The 22,829-nt window shown below is 50.5% G+C and overlaps 1 protein-coding gene across 1 annotated transcript; it reads right to left on the minus strand.

Moving 5' to 3' along the window:
* Positions 1-679: 679 nt before the first annotated feature.
* On the minus strand, positions 680-20,604 carry Rhobtb2 (Rho related BTB domain containing 2). Its single transcript, XM_076853592.1, has 10 exons — positions 20,009-20,604; positions 15,737-15,938; positions 15,025-15,128; positions 14,370-14,555; positions 12,428-13,446; positions 12,035-12,153; positions 9,816-9,966; positions 5,680-5,768; positions 4,918-5,023; positions 680-3,464 (listed from the first exon to the last, which is right to left on the minus strand). The coding sequence occupies exons 2-10, from the start codon at positions 15,926-15,928 to the stop codon at positions 3,247-3,249; spliced, it is 2,184 nt and encodes a 727-aa protein (XP_076709707.1). The 5' UTR covers positions 15,929-15,938; positions 20,009-20,604; the 3' UTR covers positions 680-3,246.
* Between the last annotated feature and the right edge of the window lie 2,225 nt (positions 20,605-22,829).

A 22,829-nucleotide genomic window follows, 5' to 3' on the forward strand; every position in this document is an offset into this window, starting at 1 on the left:
ACAATAAGCAGCTCTGCGGTTGTGGTGGGAAATACGAGTTCACTGGATTAGACGGGAATAAAGGGGAGGGAATAGGAAAGACAGCTGAATGAGACACAACTTTCCTACATTCAAATATGGACACACAACCAGTGTAACTCCACATCATGTACAACCACAAGCATGGGAAGTCATACTCCATGTGTGTATAATATGTATAACTAAAGAGGAGAAATAAAAAATATTTTTAAAGAATGTGGCCTCTGTGCATCTTTAGAAGAGGGGACCCTTTCATCTTCCCATACCCTCCCCCCCCCCTTTCAGGTCCCCCAAGCTGCTCCTGGCTGCTTTTTGGACATTAGCCTTTGCTGCTGCTTTGGTGGACTCTTGTCCTCCTGAGAGGAAGCCAGTGAGGCTCAGCTCCCGGCACCTTTCTCAGAGGACGTCCTTGGGTCCCACCGCAGGAAGTTAGCCTCATCAGTGTTGGGCTGCTTATTGTTGCAATGTAAGTGGCCTGTGCAGGAGACGTGAGCTCCTCCCACGGCTGGTTGTGTGGTGTACACCAAGTTCAAATGCAGGCAGACTTTTGAGCAAGTGCTTCCTGGGAAGCGAGGGGTTGAAAACGAGTAGTGATATGGAACGACACAGGAAGGCCATCAGGTACAAAATACTCATGTATTTATGAATTCATGACCAAATTAAATATGAAACCTTATATAAAAAGAGGTGTGGTTTTTGTTTTTTTGCCCCCATCCTCTCGGTCTGAACCAGCTCTGAGGGACCCGAGTCTGGGGAAATGTCTTGCCCCCCATGTAACCCGTGTCCTGCTTTCTCCCCTTTATTCTCTGGGCTCACCCTGTCGGGGGAGGGGGTGTGTTTTCTACTGCCTCCCTGGGATCCAGAGGGGCGGTTCCTGGGGGGCTGAAATTCAGCACCTCCTCCTTCCCCCCACCTGCCCTTCCCTCTGGGGACAGGGACATCTGCTCTGATCTGGCTCACCCACAGCCTCCCAAGATGGTTTCTCTGGGCTGCAGGGCTCTGTGTGGGGCAGACCGGCCCTAAGAGAGCTGAGGGTCAAGGGTGGCGGGTCCCTGAGGGGTGAGCTGGCCCTGGTTGCTGAGGGAGTTCTGTGGCCACTCTCCTGTGGGCTGCCCTCAACTCCTTCTCGACCTTCACTTTCCCCACTGGCCTTTCCTCTCTGGCTCTAGGTTCCTCAGCCCTGCAAGCACCTGGGAGACCCATTGCCCCTTCCTCTTTAGAACCGAGCTCTCCCTCTCACCTAGATCTCAGGACATGTGTCCCCATCTCTGTTCCCCTGCCACAAGGATGCTGCCAAGGCTGCATAGGTCCTCTTCTGGATGCCCCCTTCCCCCACCTCAGCCTCACCCTTGAAGCTGCGGGCAGAGCTGGGGTGCAGGGAGGTTGGATAGCCAGCAGAGGGCAGCACATGACTGGCTTCCAGCCAGCTAACCAGGAGGACTGGAGGGAGGCAGTTACAATCTTGGAAGGTAAGGCTCAGACACCATGGGTTCACCCCACTTTAGACCTGCCCCTACCTGGGCCTCTCGACAAGGACTAACCTCAGAGCTCTAAGTCTTGGCACCACACAATCATTGCAGGATTGCCTTGGTTTCTGGGCTTGCTCTATCCCAGACCTAACCGACCCACCCCAGGTCCCTGGGACCTAGCCAGTCCCTCTTCCTGAAGCATCTTTCTCAGGGGACGCCTTAGCTCTCAACTCACTGCCTCCTGGCTCTGCAATTCCTCATCAGGATCCACCTCATAGCATTAAAAAGGGTGTAGGGGCCACAAGCTGTTTTAATCCCCAGTCTCATTCTTCCTTTCTGGATGAACCTTGCTTTTCCTTCTGTTCAATCCTCCCTTCATTCTAAACCAGCACTAGGTAGGGCTTTATGTCCCGTGACCCTTCATTACATGGGACTGTTGTTCTCCAACTGTGTCTTTTGTTGACATTGACCCTTGTCCTAAGTCCCCCAAACACATAATTCATAAGCATCCTGCGGGATCACCCTCAGAGGTGAGGGCAGTCTATATCCTCGAGATGGGCAAAGGCAGGGTCCAATACAGCTAAGTCCTGAGGCCAAAGCCCTCCCCTCAATCCTCACAACCTCAGTCACCAGCAAGCAGCAGCCCAGGAGCCGGGCTGCCCTGAGGGCTGTTGGGCAGGCCCAGGACATCCTCAGCCACAGCAGGCAAGGAGCCCTTCCCAAAAGGCATCAGAGTTGAAGGCATACTGAGCCTCCATCTCCTAGCCATGGGGCCTCTGTTTGGCTTTATAAAAATGTAAGCTATATAGGGTCTATTTCTCATTTCCATTCTTTGGGGAAATAGAGGATAGCGTTTTTTTGTTGGTGGTGAATTCCTTTTGAGTTGGTTCTTGTTTGTTTGGGTTTTTTTTTTTTTTTTTGCTAATTTTGCCCCAACCCCATAAAAAGCAGTATTACCCAGAGGCAGGGGAAGGGGCCCAGAGGAGCATGGGATTGCTGCACACAGACCCCACTCCTCCCTCCTCTCCCAATCCAGTTGTTTCCTTTGGGTTCCATCTGAGGAGTGCAGAAGGGGCACGGAAGGTTTCTCATTGCACCAAGAAGCACTGCCTCCAGGCCTGGAGCTCTGAGCTACCTCTGCCACCCACAAATCAGGCCTCATTGCCCGCAACCTGGAAGGGATGCAGAATGCAAGCTTTTCTATGTGTGGCCTCTTGCAGCTGCAGCCCAGGATGTAGAAGCCTTGAGTTGAGCTCTGAAGGCTTAATTTCTACCCTGACTTCTCCAGTGAGGATCTGAGTAGGCTTCATGTGGAAATCCCACAAAACATTTGCAACCGTCTAGTCTGTTGGGAAGATGTGGCCCATGGAGCAGGACCCTGGCTGCTCTCTGGGAAGGGGGCTGCCTCCCCAGCCAGAGCAGAGACCCAGACACGCAGGCAAGCCCTTGTGCTAGGAGGCTTTCCCCTTGACTCTAGGGTTCTTGACCCCAGGGAGAAAACGCCAGAGCTCGTGGCTCTTCCCCTGCTTCCTGCCTCCCCGAAGGTGTCTCCTGTCTTGCCTTGGAACTGGGGACCCGCCAGCAGGGCCTGGCTCCTCTCTGGCTGAGCTATGTTGGCTGGTGAGAACAGCTCTGCCCTTAGGGTCCTGGTGAGGTGGGTCCCCTTGACCCTGGTGGGTAGCGGGGGTGATGCAGAAGAGCAGAGGGACAAGGGCAAATGGGGACAACAGCAGCAGGGTCAGAAGAGGGTGGCAGCATCTCAGACCACAGCCGAGGATGACGACGGGGAGGATGAGTTGGCTGCAGAGGAGGACGGTGAGGAGGGACTGTTCCAGAACAGCCACCGCCGCTTGGGCTGCCGCTTCAGGTGCAGATAGTCCTCCTTCTCCCGCTCCTTCCGCGCCCTCTGATAGTGGTCCTCCTCCTTCAGGTACCACACCGGGGGCCACCGGTGCTTCTCGAAGTACTCTTGGTTTTCTAGAACAGAATGCATGGGGCTTGGTTAGGAGAACAGGGGCAAGAAAGTCCACCGGCCCTTGATCTGCCTCCAAGCCTGCACCAAGTACACCTTGACCTGTGGTCCAGGACCCCACGGTCACCTGCACAGAGCCACTGAAGGAGGTGAAAAGGGGAGATGTCACAGTTGGCCTGGGAAAGGCACTTCTGGATAACAAAGGGAGGAGCCCAATCAGCCCATAGTAAGTGGAAAATATCATCAGCCGGAAATGTTCTTGATCCCCCGGCACCACAGGATGGTGGTCATTTCCCTTCCCAATTGCATGGCTGACTGGGAGCTGCAGTGGCTGCCGCTGACCAGCATCGCAGCCCAGGAAAAAGCCAAATTCAAAATGGAAAGCTGAGTTTCTATTCAATGTGCATTGCTTTCACACCATGGTCACTCAAAAAAAAAAAAAAAAAGTAAGTCAGGGACCCCGTAAGTTGGGAAGAAAAACAGAAAAGACCAAGATGAGGGAGGAGGGGGAGGAGAACAGCCTCCAGCAGGAAGGGACTCTGCAAGGTTGAGGGGTGAGGGGGCCCTGCAGCCAAGGTTCTGGGGGGAATCAGGAGGAAGAGCAGCAGCAGGACACAGGTCAGCCTGGAGGGAGGGCGGCAGCAGGACACAGGTCAAACTGGAGGGTGTGGGAAACTGTGAAAGGAGTGGGATCAAGGGAGTGATGCAAGGCTTGAGAAAGAAAATGCCAGAATGGTTGTGACAAACGTGAAAACACAGGAGAGAACAGGGCTGGGGACTGGTCGGGTGCAGCAACGACCCTGCAGTGCGAAGAGGGTCAGAGCCCAGTGGACGGAGCCTGGTGAAGACCCAGGAACGCTGAGTGGCAGACCCCTCAGAGAAGCCAGGCACTTCTCTCCCTGGAGCCCGTGGATTCTGGGTTGGGCTCTTGGACCTAAGAAAATAATTAAGAAGAAACAGAACTGCAGGCGACTGCAGGGGATATTTAGATCTGGGTGGTCCACGCTGTGGATCATGCCCGTTCCTAAGTTGGGAAATCAACTTAGTGGGTCGTGTGTAGCATTTTTTGTTTTTTATATGCTTTTCTATGTGTATACTGGTCATGATATCAAACATAATTTTTATTGTGGTGTACTATCCAAAAGAGTCTGAAAACTACCAACTCTGGTCCAATGACCTCTTCAAACCTTTGAGAAACAGAAGCCCAGAGAGGTAGAGTGAGTCGTCTGAGGTCCTGAGTTCCCCAGCCCTCCAGGACAGTGCTTTTCCCAGGGTCCTCTCTGCATGGCCAGAGACACCTCTGCAGACTGCTCCCATGTCCAAGGTCAAGTGAGGCCCAAAGATCTCAGGCCTCCTTTGGGTTCCTGAGGTTAAGTCTGAGCTGTGGACCCAAGCTGAGGGCGCTTCAACACAAGTAAGGAGCAGCAGGTGCTGCTGGTGCTGGCTCTGGATGCTCACCTGGGGACATAGCCTTCATGTCTCGGGGGAACTTGCGGCACACATTGTTGTAGTTGGTGCAGATGTGGTGGAGACACCAGTCGGCCAACTGGTACGCACAGTGGAACTGTGGAGGGAACATAAGCGGGTCTGTCCTGAGATGCCACAGTCTCCTTCAGAGCTGCAGCACTGATGCAGTGTGGACCCCACCTCCAGAGCCCACCTGGACTGGAGGAAGAGGATGCTTGACTTGACCAATTCCACCTCGCCACGGTCCTGCCCCTGGTGTCCACCCTACAGATATCCATGGCCCTAGGGGTGCTTCCTACTGCATCTGCCCTCCCCGGCCCTTGCCCCATCAGCAGCGAAAGTCTGCACCAGGGTAGTCCTCCACCAAGACGGGCAACCCTGAGAGCAGACCTTGCGTTAGCTGAGCTCTGACTTCATAAGATAAACTTTGGTGGCTGAATTTCTGGCATTGTGGGGGCTAGCATGGGAGATTTTGCTTGCTTGTGTGGAATTAAGGAGGTGGGCGGTTAGTTTTAAAGAAAGAGTCCTCAATGACTGAGCTTGGATTCCCTCGCTGCCCTGTGGCGGCCTAGTCCCTTCTTTCCGCGGCCAGCTTTCCTCTGGGGGTGTCTGGGAGTTCTCTAGCTTTTGTCATGGAGGATAAAATGAGGCCCACCCAATGAGAAGTCCAGTCTGACAACGGCTCCCTTCCTACCTACCACCCGCCCAGTCCCAGAGTTGAGACTGTGGTAGATTCTTCCCCTGCCACGATACCTGAGCCAGTTCCAAGAACACAAGGACGTCCCCATCGATGTCCACCATCATCTGAGTTGCTTCCATCAGCCCCGTCACTGTGTACTGCTCTGTGACACACACAGTCAGCAATCAGCTGAAGAGCCACACGTAAGGACCTGCACTACTTACAGGGGCTCACTGCAGGGCAAAAAGAGATCAGGGCCAAGGGCAAGTCCCAACAGGCCAGGAAAGGCCACCGGTGACTTACATCCGCTCCCAGCAGGGGGAAACTGGGATGAGGGCAAGACTTCTCGGTGGGGTGGGGGTGGGGTGACAGAGGATCTAAAATCACTAAGAGGATTTTTCAAACTATATATGTCCCACCACATAGTCTAATGTATACACAGTGAAATTCTCCGGTAGAATTAGCCGCTGATACAGACAGGAAAGGAAGCATCATGTTTGTTGAAAACAGAAAAAGGCTGAGAACTTTGAGTTAGAACTATGGTTTAGCCAGGCACAGTGCATACCCATAATCCCAACAACTTGGGAGGCTAAGGCAGGAGGATCATAAGTTCAAGAAAAGCCTGGACAACTTAGCAAGACCTTGTCTCAAATTAAATTTAAAAAGAACTGGAGATGTAATTCAATGATACAGCACCTGTTTATTATATGCGAGGCCCTGGGTTTGATCCCCAGCAACACACATGTGCACACACACACACACACACATACATGCACACACACATACATGCACACACATACACACACAGAGATAAATACATTTCCCAACTCCATTCATGGAAAAGACCTGGAAACAATAACCACTCCTGTAGCAATGAGCATCCTCATGCACAGAAACACCATTTCCATTTCCAACTAAAAGAAACCTGAACTTCTTAAAGAAATGGTTGGCCAGGTGCGGTGGCTCACACCTGTAATCCCAGGGGCTCAGAAGGCTGAGGCAGGAAGGTTGTGAATTCAAAACCAGCCTCAGCAACTTAATGAGGCCTAAGCAACTCAGCAAGGCTCAAAGCAACTCAATGAGACCCTGTCGCTAAATAAAATACAAAAAAGGGCCAGGGATGTGGTTCAGTGATTAAGGTTAAGTGCCCCTGGGTTTAATCCCTGGTACCAAAAAAAAAAAAAAAAAAAGAAGAGGAAATGGTTGGTCTGGGGCATGAACTATACAACAGGACCCTACACTATCACTCCAGAAATCTCAGACTCTGAAGCCAACTCAAAGAGACTCCTACTGGCTAAAAATACATTATTTAAGCTTCAATAAGGATAATTGCAATGAATTAAAACCAACCAAGTGCATCCAAATCCAAAATTTCATAAGAATACTTTAAAACACTCAAATTAATTGGTCATTCTCTCAAGGATGATAGGAAACAGATTATCTCAAAATTTAGGAAATAAAAAGGAAGAATCAAGAACCTGCCTGTCTTTCCTATATGAACCGTACACTAACTAACCAAACAGTAGGTGAGGGACAGTTTCTCTCCATTTAGAAGTCTTCCAAAGATAAGGGAAGAAGGAATGAACACATTGGAATATTACTGTATTGCAACAATAATTTCATAGATCCAGGCAATGATACTCAACGGCTAGTAATAGGACAAAAAGAGAGAAGAGACCATCTTTCCCTCTTCACGGAGGAAAAACAACCTATTTTTATAAGGCTATAAAGCAGCCTTATAAAAATAAAATTATGTGGCTGATCTAGCCTCTAGGTTCAATTAGCAATTTACAGGCAATATGATGGACAGAGGACTATGTTAAATTACACTATAAAAATGCAATCAGCAAAAATGTAGATCTTGGAAAACTCTATAGGAACAAAAACCAGTGTTTGTTTGTTTTCTTTCAAAAAACAAATTTCAGAGGAAAAGAATTTTTTAACGGACAAGGTACACATTGATTAAAAGCTACTTAAAAGATATATTTTTTTTAAAAATCATGCTATAGTATCTAAGAAAGTGCACTTGAATAACCAAATTACAAAGGAGGATAAAGAAGTGAGTTCATAGAAAAGTCCCATAAAAAAATAGTGTGGGTTCTTCTGGGGAGGAGGGGGGGACCTATGATGGGGCAGGACAGGTGGACACTTTTTGTGTGGCTGGTTCCAGCCCCTGACAGGCATCATGATTAGAAAGACATTCTGCTTATAATAATTCATTACAATGAACATAAAAAAAGAACATAAGATAAATTTTGTGTAACTAATGTCTTAATAAATGAAAAAGAAGGGGGCATAATCTGACTTAAAAGTTATGAAGTAGTAAAATATCATGAACATATGCTTCATGAAGCTTATATATTTGTCTTATATTTAACAATAAGTTTTATATAAAAAAAACTTCACAGACAGAATATCTCACAAAACTTAGAGCATCACCAATAATACAAAATTCTGAATTCTGCATCTCCCAATGATCCTTAACAAGGTAGATATAAACATTTTTGTATCTGTGTTCTTGTGTGTATGGAACATTTCCAGAGAAAAGCATTTCAGTGGCATCATGAGGTTCCAGGCAGTTTGTGGTTTAACATTTTTTAAAATTATGTATTTATTCTAACTTGTTATATATGACGGCAGAACACAATTCAATTCATATTACACACATAGAGCACAATTTTTCATGTCTCTGGTTGTACCAGTTTAACATTTTTAATGGCTGCCATGGGAAAATCACCGATGTGGGCTTAACCAAGGGTAGGTGCTTCTTTGACTCGCTTTCAATTGCCTGCCCTAATGAAATTAAATTACAGAAATATCTTTCTGTAGTTTATTTTTCCTTGGGGTCATTTCTTTGGGGATCGTCTTTTAAAAGTTGAATTACCACATCCAAGAATTTAGAATTTTAGGTGCTCTGGGAAGACCACAGTGTTTTTCATGGGCAGCAGTGAATGACATACTGTTGTGGCTGTAATCTTGGGACATCTTTCTTACTCCCTACCCTAAAGTCCCTTCTGCCCCTAGCTGGGGCCCCTGGGCCCCACTGCAGGATTAGCTCTTAATACTCTGATTTTGATCAATGATTTCTGCCTTCTTCCTCTGATCAAGCTGTACATTGTCATTCCTATCTTGTCACGGGATTGCTTTTTTTCCTCATGTCTGTGCCCCAATCTTGATCACCCTTCCACAGTTCCAGTAGTTCTGACACTGGCCGTTTCTTGCCTGAAGCCCAGCTCAATATCTGAAGGTATTGTCTCTGGCCCTCATGACCTGCGCAGGAATATTAAACTTGACCTCAATGCCAGCACTGAGGTTTAACGTTTTTTTAAATTATGTATTTATTCTATTATGTATTTATTCCTCCAATCCAACAACACACAGATACCAACTCCAATATCAGCAGAAGCTGTCTATCTGCCTGGGTCTTTGGCCCCAGACTCCCTTCACTCCAATAGCACCTTTTATCTCCCCCAGACCCTTGACCCAGGCTGCCCACTACTCAACCTCCCAAAGCCCAGTTCTCTCCTCAACACAGCTCTGGGATGGGCCCATTCTAAATGCTGAGCTCTGGCTCTCATAGTCTTTTTATTTTGGGTGCCAGAGATTGAACCCAGGAGTGTTTAACCAGCCCCTTTTTTATATATTATGTAGACACAGGTCTTGCTGAGGCTGGCTTTGAACTCATGATCCTCCTGCCTCAGCCTCCCAAGCTGCTGGGATTATAGGCATGCGTCACCACACCCAGCTCTCACAGTCTTTTTAAGGAATTAGGAATGGTAGGTCAACACTTGTTTTCTGTTTCTGGAAGAAGAAAGGAAAGAAAAAAAAGTAAAGTTGAAGGTCTAGGAAGAGGAGAAAAAAGAAACTAAGAAGAAAGGGAAGGAGGAAGCAGATAAGAAGAAAAAGCACAGGTGGAGCCTGTTCTATGCTTTATCAACCTTAGGCTGCTTGAGTGAAGCCAAGCTAAGAACGTGACGCACTGTCACATGCTGGAGACCTCTGGGCCGAGCTCTGAGATGACCCTATGGAACATGTGTCTCGCACACTTCCTCTCCTCTACACCCTCATCCAAAACTCTACCACCCGCAGGTTTCATTCTAGGGAGCTTCTTCCCTTGGCACTTCAGCCTGTCCCCAGGGGGAAAGAGAGGACAGAAGACACATCATCCCCAGGGTCCTCACCCCAGGTCCCTGGGCGCTCAGTTAGTTACCTGTGAGGGCAACCAGGTGCGGCAGGCAGAGGCGGTTGGCCAGGATGATGAGCTTCATGTCGTCCAGGTCCGGACTGGAGGTGAACATGCCCGTGTAGAGGTACTCCAGCACCGCCCTCATGCAGCTTTTGCTCGTATAAGGGAACACCACCTGGGGGAAGGAGGAGGACAGGGACAATGAGGCCTCGTGCATGGAAAGAGTAGCTCAGTCCTGAGAAGCCAAGAAGCCCTGGTCCACAGGGCTGGTCTCCCGGGGGCAGGAAGCCTTCTCTGTGCTCTACTTACACATGCTTAGGAGACCACTGCCCCAAAGTTCTGGGCCCACAGCAGTAACTGGTGCTGGTCCCCAGTTTGCTGAGAGCATCAGTGAATGGACATCTTTTAAAGAGATTTAGGTTCTCAGTGGCACCCTTCTGAAACCACATTGGCTTAGAAGATGCTGGAAGGAGTCATTTCAGTCACCTACACCCCAACCCTCGACACGCCTGCAGGGAGCTGTCCAAGTGGGATACAGAATGAGCAAAGGGAACACCAGCTGGTTTCTCTGGCTGCTCAAAGCTGCTGCTTTGGGCCTCCGGGATCTCTTCAGAGAAGCACTGCAACAAAAACTGCTTTCTCATCAGATGCGAGTCTGGGCACACTGGGAATTGGACAGAGCTTTAAAGCTGGTGTCTATAGTACTGAGAAGTGCCCAGGGCAGGTGGGCCCCTGGGGCTTCAGAGAATCCTCGGCCCACACTTTGCACATCCTAACCCTACTCCCACTTCGCAGTGGCTCACATCTCAGCCCTCCACTTAGCCTCATAAGTGCATGGTTTCCCGGAAATCTTTGGAAGCTCATATTCTGGATTGCAGGATGTGATGCTGAATTGCTCTTCGTTCAGTTTTTCCTTCAAGTACTTGGCGAGCACTTGCTAAGAGACAGGCCTGGGGTGGGGGCGGGGTAGCTGGCAGAAGTCAAAGACCTAGTCCCTGCACTCAAAAGTGATTTCACACCAGCTGGGAACTGCAAGGAGAGGGTCTTTTAAAAATGCCTCTGTACAAAATGGAAGCTTATTAACCACAAGGTGAAGTGAGGGTATTAGTGTTCCGGGACTCAGAGGTGATGAGAGCATGAAGGGCTGAGGCCTGGTCCACTCAGCTTGGCCAGGAAGATGAAAAATAGACAGCAGACTCGGAGCAACCCTAAGGACACCTGCATAGACCCTTTATACCTCCAGCTTCCAGTCCAGTGCTTGGGAAGGAAGAAGAATCTGAAAAGAACAGGTGGAGAGGGGAGCCTTTCTATAATCCGAAAAGAACAGGTAGAGAGGTGTTTTGATGTTTTGACATTTAGAAGTTTGCTGGCCCAGGCAAGTCTGTGCCTCCCAAGATGAACCAATTCCTAGAGACAATAAAGAAGTTGCTGGCAAGCGTGTCTTTTTATTATATCGCAGACCACCCAATCCAGAGCCCATACCCCACCACCTCCTCTGCCCAGGGCCCTCACACTCCAGGCCTCCATTCCTCTGAGGAATCACCCCAGAACCAGGCACTAGACAGCTAGGACACTTCCCCCTGCCCCTGAGCCAGTGGACTTGTTCAAGTTAGCAAACCTAAATTTGCTTAACCTGCTTCAACTATTCCTTCCCACAGTAACCCTCCACTTCCTGACCACCCTGGTGCTTCCAGGGCTGATCCCCTGGTGTGCATGGTCCTCCCTGTACTGGTATCTGTGAGTAACAGACTAGCTCTTCAATGGCAGTCTCTCCTGATCTGTTGATCTCACCAGAGCTCAATAAGAATAAAACCTACCTTTGAAGACACCAGTGACTTCAGTTTGGAACACATTGATTTTCTTTTTTTTTCTACTTGTTTCATGTGTCCCAGGGAGGCAACAGAGTGAAGTGTAAAGAGCCAGTCCTGAACCGTCCTTTCTACTCACAAGTGTGTGCAAGTCACACACTTCCTAGGGCCACACATTTGATGCAGGAATGCAATTCAATGTGAAGATAGTGTATGGAAATGCTTTCCAAGATATTATGATGTCACTGTAAATCCCTCTCCTGGAACATTGCAAATCCTTGGCTACAGCAACCATCTCATAAAACTTCTCTTGGGCTCATCACTCTGTGCTTAGCACAGTAAATGCTAAAGAAAATACCATGAACTCCTGGTGCCTCCTAGGCAAATGGCACCTATGTCTCCCTCCTTCCCTCCCTTTCCCATCCTCAGCCTCACCTCCCTGGTGGAACTCTCCACAAATGGCCCCCCAAACATGGCAGCCATCCAGTCACAGCTGGAAATCAACAGGGGCTTGTGGGCACTGATGGTGCCATCATCCAGGATGAAGGTCACGTCTGTTGGGGAGAAGAGACAACACAAAAGAAAACAGTGTGAATGTGAGATAACCAACCCCCAATCAGTAGTCACTGATCCCCAACTATCCAACTTCTTTCTGAAGCTACAAGACAGGAGAACTAACAACCAAACTTTCATCTTTAAGAGCAGGGTAGCCCCTTCTCCAGGGCATCAGGCTCTGAAACCAAATCAGAATGTTAAAGGAACCAACCCAGACACCCCTCAGAAAGCTGTCAGAAGGTGGAGCTCCTGCCTTCTAAGCATGATACATACCTGAAAAGGTGCCTTTGGCCAAGCACTCCTTAATTCGGTTGGTGCGGCGAACATGGAAGGCCTTGGTGATCTCCTGGTTCATGAAGGCCTCATTGTTGAGGATGTTGGCCACCATCATGCGCAGATCGAAGACCTCCAGCAGCTCAGCAATGTGGGCAATGTGCATGAGGTCCCGCTCGTTCTCATCCAGCTCCCCAGTGTACAGGTACTTGAGAACTGCTCGGAAGGGCCCTGGCTGGATGGAGTTGTCCATCTTCACCACCACCATCAGCCGGGATTTGTATGTCAGAGGATCCTCTGCCATCTCTTCCTGGATGCTCACAAAAGCTCGGCTCCAGGAAGATAGCACACGACCCCTGCCGGGCAGGTACCCTGTTCCATTGCCCCTTAAGATCCCGTCACTGGTTGAAGCCCGCAGGCCGGCAGGACCGGAGCCCCCAGCCTCGTCCACGCTCTCACACACATCAAAGCTGGCTGCCCGAAGCAGAAAGTCCCGCCCGTGGTGGTGGTGGTGATGGTGGTGGTGTTGATCAGGGTGGCCCCGGTGGTCTTCTGGGCGGGCCCCCCCTGGCCCCGAGGGGCCCCCCAGCTCCCCCTCGCTCAGGTCCATGAGAAACAGGTCGTAGAACTTAGAGGAGGAGGTGGAGAGGTAGATCTTGTGGGCAAAGATGCGCACCCGCTCCTGCAGCACCAGGATGACGTCCGCGCAGAGCGGGTCCTCCAGGAGGTGGGCGGGGCACTCCTCACTGCTGGAGGGGGGGTCGGGCACCACGATGATGGGGGGCGGGGGCTTGGGGGGCAGGAAGGGTGCCTGCAGCAGAGGCCGCTGCACATTGCGGAGGTGGGACTTCCAGAACTGCAGGTGGCGGCGGGAGATGAGCGCAGCACGAATGGCATTGTCAAAGACGTCCTTGATGCCAAACTGAGCCACCACGCTGGTCTCATAATAAGGGATGCCCAGCTCCTTAGCCACCTCCCGGCCTTTCTCCGGAGGAAGGATCTCATTGGGCTTGATGGGCCTGGCATTTTCAAGAGGAGAAACCAAGCATGTTAGTGGTGGAGGGAGCCTGTCTATTGTTCCCCAGGCTGGAGGGACTCTGCTCAGGGTCCATTTCATTGGCCCCTCTCCTGCCCTGCTCTTTTTTCTCTGTCTGGCCAAATTCCTATTAGGTCCTTCAGATCCACCTTCAATCCCTTGGTCTTCTAGGAAGCCTTCTGTATCTATGCCAATCCTCAGAGACCTCCATAGATCAAAGTAGTGATAATATCAACTCCCTGTCAATGAAGGGTGCAATGTTTCACACTGGTATTTAACCTGTTTATATATAGTCATCCCCAGTATCCAAGGGAGATTGGTTCTAGGATCCCATTTGGACACCAAAATCCATGAAAGCTCAAGTCCCTTATACAAAATGTGGTGATAGTTATATATAACCTATACACACGTCCCCTATACTTGTCATCTCTAGATTACTTATAATACCTAGTACTATGTAAATGCTGTGTAAATAGTTGTTATAATGCTTTGTGAGGGAATAATGACAAGGAAATAAATAGCACATGTTCAATACAGATGCAATTTGGTGGTGGTGTGGGCGGGTATTTTCCATTCACAGTTAGTTGAATCCACACATGTGGAACCCATGGATACAGAGGGCCAGCTATATTATCTCCAATAAAATTATAAGTTCTTCTCATGAAAATATTCCCTTCTCTCTGTCTTTCCTCATAGTGCTTAGCGTAGTGCTGTTCACACAGTAGGTGTGCAATAAACACTGGGATTGATGGATGAACAGATGGATGGATAAGCGCACATGTGGCTCTGACATGAGCTTCCTCTGGATGCAGGGAGAGGTAAGGATCTATAGGATTCCCTCAGGGAGCTAGGGTGATGTGCGCGCCCTCTGTGCCGCTTCCTCTCCTCAGGCAACAGCACCCCTACCTGGCCAAGGGCCTCCTGGCCCTGTTGACAGCCTCCAGGTCGGCATAGCGCAGGTCCAGCTGGCAACCCACCAGGATGACAGGTGCTCGGGGGCAGAAGTGCTTAATTTCTGGGTACCACATGGTCTTGACATGGTGGAGGGAATTGGGGTTGGCAATGGAGAAGCACAAAACCACCACATCTGATCTGAGGGTGGGACAGAGAGGTTATTGACAGAGAGAGCTGGCAGGGGGTTACCTGCTCCCAGAGTGAGGGAAACGTGTGCCCGTCTCCATGCCCTACACGGTGGCTCCACACCTGGCTTATGAACCTGTTCCTATGATCTTCCACACAATGCATAATAATAGTACCTTCAATTATGTAGCATTTTAGAGCTTGAAGACACATTTGGCCTCGCACCTATTTTTTGAGTTAGAAATTACCATTTTACCATCTCACAGTGAGAAAATTCATTTCAAAGCTAGTAGGTGGCAGAGCTGGGACTGAAATCAGGCCTCTGGACTCCAAGCCCAGGCTGTCCCCACCCCTGGGAGTGTCTTCCATGCTGTTTCTCTGCTCCTTCCTCCCAGTTTCAACAGCAGAGTTGCTTAGTTCTCTGGGAAAGCAGGAAAATCCTCCCACTTGGCTCTCTACAGGCAGCCCAGGACTCCCCTACCTCCCATAAGCAAAGCGGCGATCTTTATGGTGGTCTCCAAAGGTGTCCCAGAGGCGCAAGGAGACGCTGACGTCATCTACCACATCTCGGGAGCGTTCCAGCACCTGGAGGGGAGAGGGGAGACAGTTCTCAGGCTGGGTGCCAACTAATCCTGATATTCTCTGGCATCATGAGGGGTGGAAGGACAGAGCTGGTACCCCCTACTATGTGCCTTGCACAACATGCTCCTCCAAGTAAAATCTCTGAAGACTCAATAACTGCACATGTTCAATACATGGCAGCCTCCAAGCCACACAGAAGCAAAAGAGACCCTAAGAGGGCAGAATTATGAATACAGAAGGGAGACCCTCCTTTGGTTCCCAGCTTTCCTTGCAATTGTATATTCATGAGCCTCTGATCTTCCCAACCCAGTTCTCACCTCTCCCAAGCCTCAGTTCTAGGATTCCCCATTATGTAGCGCTGTGATTGCACGAGATGTGGTACTCGGCTGAAGCTGGGGTCCTAGGCTCCAGCTCAGCCACTAAGAACACAAATGGTCAAAGACCCCTCCCTTAGGCTGGGCTCCCCTCAGCCTCCTCCCCAGGGGCTCCTTCTGCTCCAGCCCCCTCCCTGTCCCACCCCTAGGGGGCTCCTGTGAGCTCCAGGGACACCAAGCCACAATTTAAGAAGATGCATGGTGTGAACCCCCAGCCAAATGGCATTGTAGCCTTACCTCCTGGCAAACACGATACTGGTCGATGGCCCACACTGTGGGCACATGGGTGGCAAGCAGCTGGTATTGAGTGAGGGTGGCATTGCAAGCCCGGGCACAGATGAGCCTGGTCTTGCCCACGGCGTTGTCCCCCACTACCACGCACTTGATGGTCTCTACGTTTGGTCTTTCATAATCCATGTCAGAATCCATTAATTGGGACCTGAGGAGCAGGAAAGGAGTAGTCAGGACAGGCTGGCACACCAGTCCTCGGAGGACCAGGGCCAGTGCCTACAGCCCTCCTCAGCTGGAGCTGTCCCCGTGTGGAGCACTGGCACTGATGAAGGAGAGGGGAGTGGGCAACTTTCCGGGAGGTAGCACTGCAGGGACCTGAGGAGAGAGGAACCCATTCAGGCTGAGAGGGGCAGTGCCATGATGACCACCTGTCTCCTTCCAGTCTCCACTATCCTCTAGCTGGGCTTCTGGATAGAGAAGGCCTGTGAGAGATCCCAAGGTGGAGACAACCCAGGGCCTGTCTTGTCCCCACTCCCCCAGAGAGAGGAGCGTCTGCCTGGGAGCTCACTCCTCCCCTTCTCTTCTCCTCCTCCTCCTCCCGGGCTGTGGCAGCAACAGAACAAACAGCTGAGAGAAGCAGAGTTGGGTCCAGGTCCCCACCCCTTCCCAGCATGCCATAGGGCAGGGCCACTTAAAAATTTAATGGACTTATCAGGGCTGGGAGGCAGTTCTCTTCTGGTCTTTCCTCTTTCCCCTGGTTTTCTGTGGTGGTGGATTTCTAACCCCAGCCTGCTCGCGTGCATCTTCCAACCCTAGCCCCTTTATGGAGATGCGAGAGTTTTTTCCTGTCAGCCTCTTTGGGCAAGGAAGGCTTCTGGATACATCTGCCTAGACCTGTAGGCCTCCGCTCCTCTACTTGGGGTCCAGCATGTTGTCCATGTGTCTCCCTCAGCTGAGGGCCCAGCTTTGAGAGGGAGTAACCATGGCACCAAATGATGGACTCCATGGCCCATGGGCATTCCATCCCCTCTCTGGGCTGCCCCCAACATCCCACATCCTGCCCCAGACAGGGTAGATCTGCCTTCTCAGTGCTTCCCATACCTAAGGAGAAGGTTCTCAAGCTGAAAGACCCAGACTGCTGGCCCCCCTAGAGACACTCACTTTATGTCCATGAGGGGAAGAGGCTGCTGGGGGAAGCAGAGGTCAAACTTTCAGTCTGAATCTCTGTGTAAATGCCTGCCTCAGTTTCCTTCAGTGTTAGGTAGACAGGAAGAAGCAGGACCCAGCCGGAGAGGGATGGCATAAGTGAACAAACAGAAGGCCCTTCTGTAGGCAAAATGTCATGTCAGTGTTTTAAAAGCTGTTACCAGGAATACAAGGGGCTTTGAATGGCAGCCTCCCTCGATGATGGCACCACCCTCCTAGAACGGTTGAGCAGAGAAGGGGCAGGGTGGGCACTATAAGGAAGCTTGATTTCTCCGGGCTCATTGGCCGGCCCTGGCTCACATTCCCTGTGTGCAGAAAAAGTCATCTGGGGGGGTAGAACAACATGGAATAATCCTCCCTAGGCTACAAGAGGCCGGGCTCAGAGGAGTCCTGGAGGCTGCCCAGGCGCCTCGCCGCTGAGCCATCTAGCCTGCAAGATGCCAGGCCACCAGCAGCAGCAGAGAGCTCCATTCCTGCCGGGCTGTAACTGGATGCCAGCATGCAGGAATGCAGAACCGAAATATCCAAGTAACGATGGCAACTGGGATTTGCGCGAGTGGATGCAGCTCAGCAACCTAAGCAAAAAGTGCAGCAAGGACTTTTCAATGAGACAGCCTCCTCCTCCTCCTCCTCGGAATTTTACAGGATCTGGACCCTGAATCAACAAGGGGTCTCCATGTAGCTCCCTCCCAGTCTCCAGGGAAACTGTCTGCATCACTCCTCCTTCCTCATCCTTCCCCTGTAGGCCCATTATTCTAACCACCAGCTTCCTCCTCCCTCTTCTCTCTTCAGCTGAGGCTGGGAACCCCACTTTGACAGTTCCTGGTCTCAAGTCAGACAATTAGGGGATGTGTGGGCACCAGGAGGAGTCATCTGGGTGTGGTTTCTGTTTATCAAGTGAATAATAAAAAACATAGAATCCTTACTACAAATTATATGCAGCTGCCCTAAGCTAAAGATAAAAAACCTGCTGGCCAACAGAATTTCTTTCTGAAGTTTAGATTCTAGCAGCATGAAGTCCGGAGGCAGAAGTGGCTGGGAAGAGGCATGCAGGAGCACCTGGTTCTTATATTCATGAACATCTTGATAGTGGGGATGACACCAGGACCCCAGCAAAGCAGTGTTCATCCAAGTTCAGCTACTTTATGATTAAAACACTCAAGCACACCTTATGCCACCTCTAGGGTTAAGTAGGGGACAGTCAACCAACAAGTAGCAGAGTGACAAATACTGGGCCCTGAGTTTAGACACCGTGCTTCCTAGATTGCCACCCAGGCTGAACACTCCTTCCCCACCCACTCCCAACTGCCCCTTCAACCTTTCCCTCTATGTCCTTGCACTACCTCCCAGTTGTTATCAGCCTCATCATGCCGCTCCTGTCCCAACTGCCTGACCAGCAAACCTTATGGGCTTATCTAGGAAAGAACAGGTAGTTTCACTTTTGTGGACATCAGTCTCCCCCTCCAGAAAATGGGTATGAGAGTGTGGGAAGAAAGTCTCCCGAATTTTGATTAATTTGTGCCAAGAGAACCTGGGTGAAAGGAGGTATTTGGCTTCTTATGTAATATAGTATTATATAATGCTAGATTGCATATCTATATATGTAATTATATCCATCTTTAAGATACAGACTGGCCCAGTTAAGCCAGCAGAACTCTTGGTCTAATCAGGCCTGCCTTACAAAAGGAGTTGGTTCTGGATATAGTGTGCTAACGGTAATATAATTTTTGCTCTGTAACATGGCTAGTTTTCTGGATCATTGCTGATGTAGGGTGATACAACCCACTAGTGAGCTTCTCAACTTTGCCTTTCCCTCTGGCACACTCTCCTCCAATGACTCTAGACTTTTCCTCTTAATTGCCTCATCTCCTCCTGAGCCTCCTGACTACCTTCCATTAACTATGGTTCCCTTGCCACTCTGCCTTATGTATCACAACTCCCCATTTACTTCTCTCCCATGACAATCCCAAAGTCACTGATATATGCTCCCCCAACTTTTTTGCCCCCCTCTCCAAAAACAGCCTCCTACCCAGCTGTTCTCCCAGTCCTTTATACTCAGCCCAGACTAGAGCCAAAGGTGTGCTCAGATTAGCTACAAACCTCATGGGCTCCCATTCCCACCCCCACACCCCTACACACACTCTTTGCAGAGCTCAGAAAAGGCCCCCTTTCCCTCCCACAGCTGATAGGAGGTTTGTTCATCTGTGGCTGCCCTAGTCTGGTTGCCAAGGAAACGAAAGAATCTCCCTGGGAGCCTGGCTTGTCTCCTAGCAACCAATATCCCACATCCTGCATCTTACAAAACGTGAAAGAGAAGGAAAACCCTGAAAATGAAGGTAAAAATCAAAGAAGATGGATAGGAAGGGAGTATCTGGAGAAGAGCAAGCAGAGGGTGGATTAAAGGAACTCCCACGGGGGGGTCGCTGACATTGTAATAAGGGGAAGGCTGAAGGATGGATTCCTCCGGTGCAGACCCATGGAAAGCAAGGCCCCAAGGGATCTTGCATGGTCATTTAACAAAAAATGCAAGCTTAAACACACGGCAAGCCTTCTGAAGCCTAGAATGTGGAAACATTAACAACGCTAAAGATTATCCACCAGTAGTTTGCCAGAACTCAGTTGCACACACTGCAATGGAGTTGAGAGCTCAAGCATCTCCACAACCGCAGGCAAATACCCAAATTTCACCTTTTTTTGCTTTTTTTTTTTTTTTTTTTTTTTAACAGAAACACGTCGGCCACTCTGGGCTTCCTTCTCCCCACCCCACCCCCACCCCTTACACGCTACTCTGCACACACAAAATATAATTTTATATATATATATGGAAAGGGGAGGAACACGCCACGCCAAAACAAGTCATCTTCCTTCCCCTAAAAACACCGGAAAAGGTTAGTTTTTCGCCCCTCAGAACCCAGCAGCCCAAGCAAGAGCCCAGGGAAGAGCGAGCCCAGGGGAAGGTAGGAGGGCGCAGGCAGGGCCGGAGAGGGCGCAGGAGGCAGCAGGAGGGCGAGGCGGCGCGTTTGCTGAGGCTGCTTGCAACCCGGCCATAATAGAAATTAATCATTTACTTACACCACTACATGTGACGGGGTAATTTCTAGTGTAAGGAACACATCTCTTCCTGCTAAGCACGTTCATTTTAGTGAAATGTCTGGGGTCACTCCGCGCGTACAAGTTAGGACGACGCCGGCGCCGCCGCGCTGCTGCTGGGCTGCAGGCTCCGGGCCCCGCTCGCGTTCGATCAGAAACTCTGACAGAGCAGCCCAGGCCGGACCGCGGGCCGCGAGCGGCCGCGCGCGCTGCACTGCAGCCACTGCTTCTTCCGGATCAGCATCTCCCTGCGCCCCGGGCGCCCAATGTCATGGAGGCGCGCGGAACCCGGCTGCGCGCGGCCGTTCCAAGCTGGGGCGGCCGGGCCGCTCAGCCACCGCCTGGGCTCGATGCGGAGGCTGCTGACGGTGCGCTGGAGTGGAGGGAGCTGGGCGAGGCCGCCGCCGCCGCTACGCGCCGGGGCCCGCGGCTCGGGCGCTGCCGCTGAGACACCTAGCGCTGCAGTCCCGGGGACCGCTCGCGACCTCCTTTTTTCATTCACAAAAAAGGAAAGAAAAAAAAAAAAAAAAAACGGGAAAAGCAAAAAAGCGAGAAGAGGGGGAGGAAAAAATCGCACCCAGGAACGGCTGCTGAGACAAGGACCGCCCACCGCGGCGCACGGTTGGTGGAAAGGGGGCGTGGGCGTGGAAGGGGCGTGGAAAGACGGGGATTGGGCGCTCAGGGGCTCCACCTTGGTCCCGCCCCTCAGCGCCGCTCTCGCCTCCCGGCCCCTCTCCTCCCCCCAGGGTAGCCACGCGAGGGTCTCGGCTCACCACTGGATGTGGGCTGTGTCTCTCCATCTCACTGGACTCCCACAGGGTTTTCTTCCCCGTCCCCCACCCCCTCACCCCCACCCTGGAGACGTTGAGAAGGAACTCGGAGACACCCTAGATCTCCCTGAGGGAATGAGAGTGTAATGCGAGCGTTTTCCTTGTCCTTCCCCTTAAACCCAGGACTTCACCATTTGCCCACTGGGGGACAACAGCGTTTCCGTACAAGTTCTGTGCTGAGTTTTCCCGGCACTTGAGGGCCTTCCTCTCTCCACCACCACTACAGCTATAGCCTGTGCCTCTGATGGCCATGGCCCATAGTGAGTTTCTGGTTTGGGTACCTGTACCTCTTTACCAGTCCTCCACCTAGTCCTTCTTCACCAGTCTCCATCTGATCCTTTTGCGATCACAAGTATCTTCTGACCTCCAAAAAATGCCAGCAAAACAAGTATCTTCTGACCTCCAAAAAATGCCAGAAATAATGCCTAAGTTGGACTTTCTCTTGATTTACTTCTCTGTAAAAATAGAGTGATTCTAACAACATCTATCATGAGTGACTGATCATCAGAAAGAAGCTTCTATACTCAAGGCTGGTTTTGTTATGATGATCTTGCTGCGTGTAACTACAGAAGTCAACTCTTGTCATTTGCCTCTGGATAGTTTTTAAAGCCCAGACTGGCATGCCTCCCACCTCATCCCCCTCCATCATACTTCAATTTGTGCTCTTGAGAGTGCAAACCTACTTTAATATTAGTTTATACAAACTATGGTTAGGAAGAGAAATTTACTGCCAAAAAACCTGAAGTTTGTATTGTCTGAAACCTGCTTCTCATCTGTTAATGCATATAATCAGAAGGTACCCATGAAGGTGTTCATGACATGTTTACTCTGGCCTGCTCATTGTACAGCAGGTACTCAATTGCTGAATTCCCCTACGACCTTAATCTACTCAAACTGGAGAAAAGGTTGACAATGACTGAGAGTACTACTTCACACTTTTGGTTAGGACTCACCCTCCATAAATCCAAAAATATTATTTCAAATCCATGTCTATGAAAGAAACTAGATGGTGCTCAGTTATTCTTCCCCACACGTTTGGGATGGAAAAGCTTCTCCTCTTTCTCTATGTGCCAAAGAGTGATCACACCAAAGAAAAGCACAGTATGAGATTGCTCAGGGTTTCCACAGCATCCTGGGTCTCCCACTTTTACCATGTTCCCTGTTCTCAGCTCCAGAGAGCTACCTGGGCACTACCTGGACCCTCAACTCCATCCTTCCTGCTGTTCAAGACAACCTTACAGCAGATCCAGGATCAAGGATCTGTTACCATGCTCTCATTGTCTTTACCCATCCCTTCAATGCCAGACTCTGGGAAACAGGGCTACTACCTGAGGCTCGGTTTCCTCACCAGCATGCAAGGAGTGGCCCACTCCATGCCCCTTCCTGTCCCCGGCTCTCATCAGTAGCCATCACAGCACAGGTAGCCAGCCTCTCACCTGGGCCTGCCACTCCAGCCCTGAGAGTCTGCTTTTCTTTCTGCAGGTTACTTCTCAAGGCAGGCTTGGGTGGGAATTTTCCCAAGTAAGGTTCCTGGACACTCATACTCTCTCTCTCTCTCTGCCTCTCCTGCTCTTCTCTCTCTCTCTCTCTCTCTCTCTCTCTCTCTCTCACACACACACACACACACACACACATACATACACACACATACACACACACACACACACACACACACACCAGCCCTCCCTGCCCATTTGTTGCAGCATGGACCATTTATTCTGCCACACCACCGGCTAGCTGGGCCCTTACTGGTGAGCCTATGCGTGGCCGTGGGTGGCCTGGCCTACTTGCTCTGGGGGCAATGCCTTACTGCAGCTGAGGGATTCGTGGCAGCTGGAAGGCAAGTTTGATTCCAGAGCTTCCTGCCCCCACCAAGCATCTCTTCCTTCACCAAAGCCATCTATGATTTATCCCCTTCCAGTGACATAAACCCTTTGAGCATAGCCCCTAAAGGCACCTAATGCCGGGCAGAG

This window comes from Callospermophilus lateralis, chromosome 4 (genome assembly GCF_048772815.1).
Source record: "Callospermophilus lateralis isolate mCalLat2 chromosome 4, mCalLat2.hap1, whole genome shotgun sequence".
Classification (NCBI taxonomy): Eukaryota; Metazoa; Chordata; class Mammalia; order Rodentia; family Sciuridae; genus Callospermophilus; species Callospermophilus lateralis.

Bases quoted from the DNA above. Each gene is read 5' to 3' on its own strand.
- Rhobtb2 (XM_076853592.1), bottom strand. From the start codon at position 15,928: ATGGATTCTGACATGGATTATGAAAGACCAAACGTAGAGACCATCAAG. The intron at 13,447-14,369 runs GTAGGGGTGCTG...TGAAAATGCCAG, and splicing joins GCCAGGAGGCCCTTGGCCAG to GCCCATCAAGCCCAATGAGA. The intron at 5,769-9,815 runs GTAACTAACTGA...TGTGTGTCACAG, and splicing joins GCACCTGGTTGCCCTCACAG to AGCAGTACACAGTGACGGGG.